The 4,540-nt window shown below is 34.9% G+C and overlaps 1 protein-coding gene across 1 annotated transcript in view; it reads right to left on the bottom strand.

Moving 5' to 3' along the window:
• Positions 1 to 2,772: 2,772 nt before the first annotated feature.
• The window catches only part of LOC107099510, a 7,431-nt gene continuing 5,663 nt past the window's right edge, over positions 2,773 to 4,540 (bottom strand). Inside the window, exons 3-4 of the mRNA XM_015397659.1 lie at positions 4,292 to 4,335; positions 2,773 to 4,199 (exon numbers count right to left, since the gene is read on the bottom strand). Of these exons, the coding sequence (XP_015253145.1) occupies positions 3,236 to 4,199; positions 4,292 to 4,335 (1,008 nt within the window). The 3' untranslated portion in view covers positions 2,773 to 3,235. The remainder of the gene's footprint in view (positions 4,200 to 4,291; positions 4,336 to 4,540) is intronic.

The raw sequence follows: 4,540 nt of genomic DNA, 5'->3' as shown, positions 1-4,540 counted from the left end.
GGATTTTTATTAAAAACATAATTACTGTGCACAAACAATGATTAACCATACATGTAAACAAAGTTGTATGGGGCCCCCAGGAACTTATGGCCCTAGGCAACTGCCTAGTGTTGCCTAAATCCGCCCCTGGTGTTTACCACAACGTGTTATTATCCATGATGGTGATGACCAGTACACTATGTGAAGCAGAGAATAACGGATTAATGATGTGTTTTTTTTCCCTCTTCAAGTTGGCAATCCAACAATGAACCCGTGGAGGATCATGAACCGGAAAGGTGAAATAACTCTCCAATTTTACCCAATGTATTCCAACATCCAACTGCCATGCATGTGGGCATTGTCAGTTTAACTATAGCTCTGGTGAATTATAATGGTGAAGTCCTCTGGAAATCTCAATAATTGTTGTTGATTGCAGATCTCTCTGGGATATCTGGGAAAATTTGGACATTTTATGCAGTTATGCCTTCCAACTACAAACATTTGAATAGCGACATACATCCCTGAAAACAGCTGGTCCTAAATAACTATGGCCAAGTAAAAATATTTATTAATCAACAGAGGTGTCAAAAGTATTAATGTTTATTACTCAAGAAAAAGTAAAAATCTGTTGTTTAAAAACACTTTTCTAGAAGTTAGAGTATTAACTAAAGCTTTTTACTCCAGTAAAAGTGTAAAAGTAGCATCTTTAAAACTACTTAAAACTATAACATTTAAAGTAATGCAGGAAAACATAAAAAAAAATAGATGTTTTACTGCACTTCCCTATTAAAGGAAAATGTTTCTACAATTCTTGATAATTTTCTTAGTTTTATAACTTAAAGCAACAGTGTCAAATTTCATTTTGCATCATCTTGAAAAACTATTTATTATGGTGTGAACAATAAGTAGGAGCAGGACCCACCACAAATAAATTAATTGTATGGATAAAACAAATTATGTTGATGTTTATTTCTTTTATTTAAACCAACAGGCAATAACGAAAATGATCCAAAAAAAAAAAAAAAAAAAAAACCTAACAAGTCCTTTCATTTAAATATAAGGAATAGAAAGAGATAATTGCTATAAAAATGTAAGGAGTGGAAGTAAAAAGTCTCAAAACAATTACCCCATAGATAGTGAAAATGTTTACTTAAGCAAAGTAATGAAGTATTTGTTTTTTGACACCTCAGTACAAACGCTCTGGTTTTGTTTGGAGGACCTAGAGTCACTGAAAAAGAAAACCACTTATTTCAAATTTAACATTTAAATCATGCAATTCAAGATCCAAGTTTTTTATTGAATTATTAAAGAGGAATTGTTCATTCTATTTATAAATCTATTATCAAATACTGTAATTTGTAAATGTATTTTCATATCCTATTTCTTAACTGAAATTTAAACACCTAAAATCCTAATTCTGATTAGAAATCTTTCCTAATCACACAATAAAAAAGATTTTCTTTTTCAACTTGTACTTTTAAATCCTTTTTGAAATTTCATTTAGTCTTTTCTTTACCCGCTCCATTTATCTTTTCCTTAGCCCCCCCTGTCCCAGAGCATCTCCTCAGATGTAACCAGCTCCCTCATTGGTCATTTTGTTAAACCAGTGTGGCAGTCTTACCATTGAGTTTTTTGGGGGGGTATACTGATCCTCGTGCTTCTGATGCATAAAAAGAAAAGCTCAGTGGTGTATTTATGTTGGTGTGGAGGAAAATTTTGAAGAAAAACAAAACAAAAAAAGCTCCCGTTTGCAAGTCATTTTTTAAAAAGGTGTAGGGGAGCTATTTATTTATTTAACACCCATAAACAAGGCCTGATATTTTATGTTTTATTTTTGCTGTCCTCATATTCGGAATGAATAAACCCCATTCAAACATAGACAAAGACATTGTTATATATATATGTGAGTGAAACACAAACTCGCTCAATCAATTTCATTTGTAATAAAACCAGTTTCTGAGAGTATCTTCTCATCTACACCTAAAGGAATCCAGAGACTTTCAGTTGCTGTTGATCACTATAAATATCACTATGAAATAACATTGCTAATGTCATTACACAGGCTTGAACTGGATTACTGACTTTGGTTTGATTGGGCCCCCACTCAGTTAAAACACATCAACAATTGGAGGCTTGCATTCAATTAGGGCTGCAACGATTATTTTGCAAAATGATCAATCTATCGATATTTTTTTTTTATTTAATCGATTAACAATCGGACAGTAAAATGTTCCTTAAAGATTTTTTACGAAATGAAACCAGGTGAAACTAAAACGTTTCCCCTTGAGTTCTGTATAGAGCATATTGACAAATTTTTTTATATGCCATTTAGTTAATTGTTGTAAAATGATTATGCAGCCTATACTATTAACGTAATAATTTGCTGTGTGGCCATTACCGTTTGATTTTTTTTATGTAGACTGTTAAAAATTGGACAGATAGGCCGTAAATAGACTACAGCAGGTGTTAAGATTAGAGAAATGGCTGATGAAGAAAACATGTCTATAAAGTCAGGCCATAAAAGTAGCTCTTATTTATATCTAATTATCAAAGCTATTACATCTGCATACTGCTGGGCCCCAATTAAAGTATGCCTGAAATTATAACAGATTTCAAATTTCCATCATCTTTACCCATAAGAGGAAAATACTTTATTCCTACTTTTTAAGACTGCAAAAGGAACATGAGACATTATGCAAAATTTAAAAGACAACTTTAATTTCTCAAAATCTTTTGGCTTAAAAAAGGTTTAGGGAGGGAAAAACATGTTAAAGTCATTTTAATCATTAAAGAAAAAAAAATTCTAACAACATTTCTCAAGTTTTGATAAGAAAAAAAGGAAAAATAAAATATATCAAAAGTTTAGATAAACCAAACCTTATACAATAAACAAAGGAACAATAATTAAATACTCCAAAGTAAAACCATTACAAGAACCTAGTATTATTTTAATTTTCACCCCAGCTACAACAAATATTATATAGAGCAGTTCCTTAGTTACACCGGTAAGGTCAGTTAAACAATCCTGGTGTTTCTAGCTTCAGAAACCAAACAAACTACAGACTTAAATTTGTTGTATTTGGAGCACAAGTTAAAATACTTTTAACTGTAAATATCACGTTATATAAAAGCTGGTTTTTCCACAACAATCTGGTTTGATAAGCTGTATGTTGTGAAGCTATAGTGAAAAAAACTTTTATCCAACAGGAAACCTGAGATGCTGAAAAGGAAAATCAGATTCTAAGTGTGTGTTCGGTTAAATCAGATTAGGCAGATAGTGTAAGAAGAAGAATTCTTCCAGCTTGTTTTTCATCAACTTGATGAGGCTCTCATCACGATAGATCCGCTGGACCAGTATGTCTTCTCTGGAATGCAGCACTAGATCACACCATGGCGTGCCTGTCACCATCATCTGTCCTTGCATTTCCCAATAATGCTTGTCGGCCCTCTTTAGCTCTAAGACTCCATTACTACATTTCAGAGCCTGACACTCTATGAAGCTTTTTGCATTTACATACTTGACGTGTACCAGCCCAAAGCTGCTCGTCTCTTTGTGGTCGAACACGAGCCCATCAGGGGTGGCTCCCAACCACGGGGCACTTGGGTGAACAACCAAACCACAAGGTGACCAGTTGATGTACAATTTTCGACAGTATTCCCGAAGAACCCCCGACTTCATTTCCTCATCAATCTGGGATGTCTTGCATCTGGCATTTCCTTTCTGAATCTTAGAAAGAAACTGGTCGGCATGACTTTTTCCAGGCTTGAGCTTGCAGATTTCTCTAAAACGACTGGTGATGCGCATCATAAGTAACTTATCGGCAGCCTCTTTACTTCCCCGGGTACTCATCTCCAGGCCATGGGCCTCTTCCCAGGTGACAGTCATTGCATTTAAGAAAGCCTCCTCTTGAGGAGTTTGAGTAGTAGAGAGGGACATTGGTTCCAGTGTGTGAAAGGGCAAAGGAAGCGATGGCAGAGAGGGGGCATTCTCACAGGGCTGAAAATCCTTACTAGATGGCAGGGGGTATTGGTAAGAAATGGGAGAACCTTTAGGAACTTCACCAAGAGCACACTCAACCCATTCTACATTCTTACCAAGGCCCATTTTGGTTATTAGTGGCTTCTGGTCGTCAGGAAAATCGTTAAACGATTCAGAAAGCCTCTCGAAAAAGGCCTCTTGGTCAGCTCGGGAAAGCATAAAAGACTTTTGGAGCTTGATTCTGAAAAAGAGACATAATCAGTAAATGTATATAATGCTACAGATAATATTAAAGTTTGCTGCAAAAAAACCCCCCAAAAAACTAAATATTACCTAGGCATCTGTAGCATGGTTTTCTGTAGAGAGAACTTTGACTTCTGTCATGTTGTGGCAATATTTCAATGAAAGAGAGGAAAAAAAATTATTTTTACCAAGAAAAAAAAGATATACAAACTAAACAGCATCAACTCAGGTATCTAAGGCCATTAAAAGAAAAATTATATATATATATTAGGGGTGCACCGATTGCAGTTTTCTCGCCGATTTCCGATCACCGATCTTTAAAAAGTCTGCCCTGCCGAT

This window comes from Cyprinodon variegatus, unplaced genomic scaffold (genome assembly GCF_000732505.1).
Source record: "Cyprinodon variegatus isolate N-32 unplaced genomic scaffold, C_variegatus-1.0 Scaffold880, whole genome shotgun sequence".
NCBI lineage: Eukaryota > Metazoa > Chordata > Actinopteri > Cyprinodontiformes > Cyprinodontidae > Cyprinodon > Cyprinodon variegatus.
The sequence above is the reverse complement of the archived record's forward strand: the minus strand, read 5'-3'. Positions and strand labels throughout refer to the sequence as shown.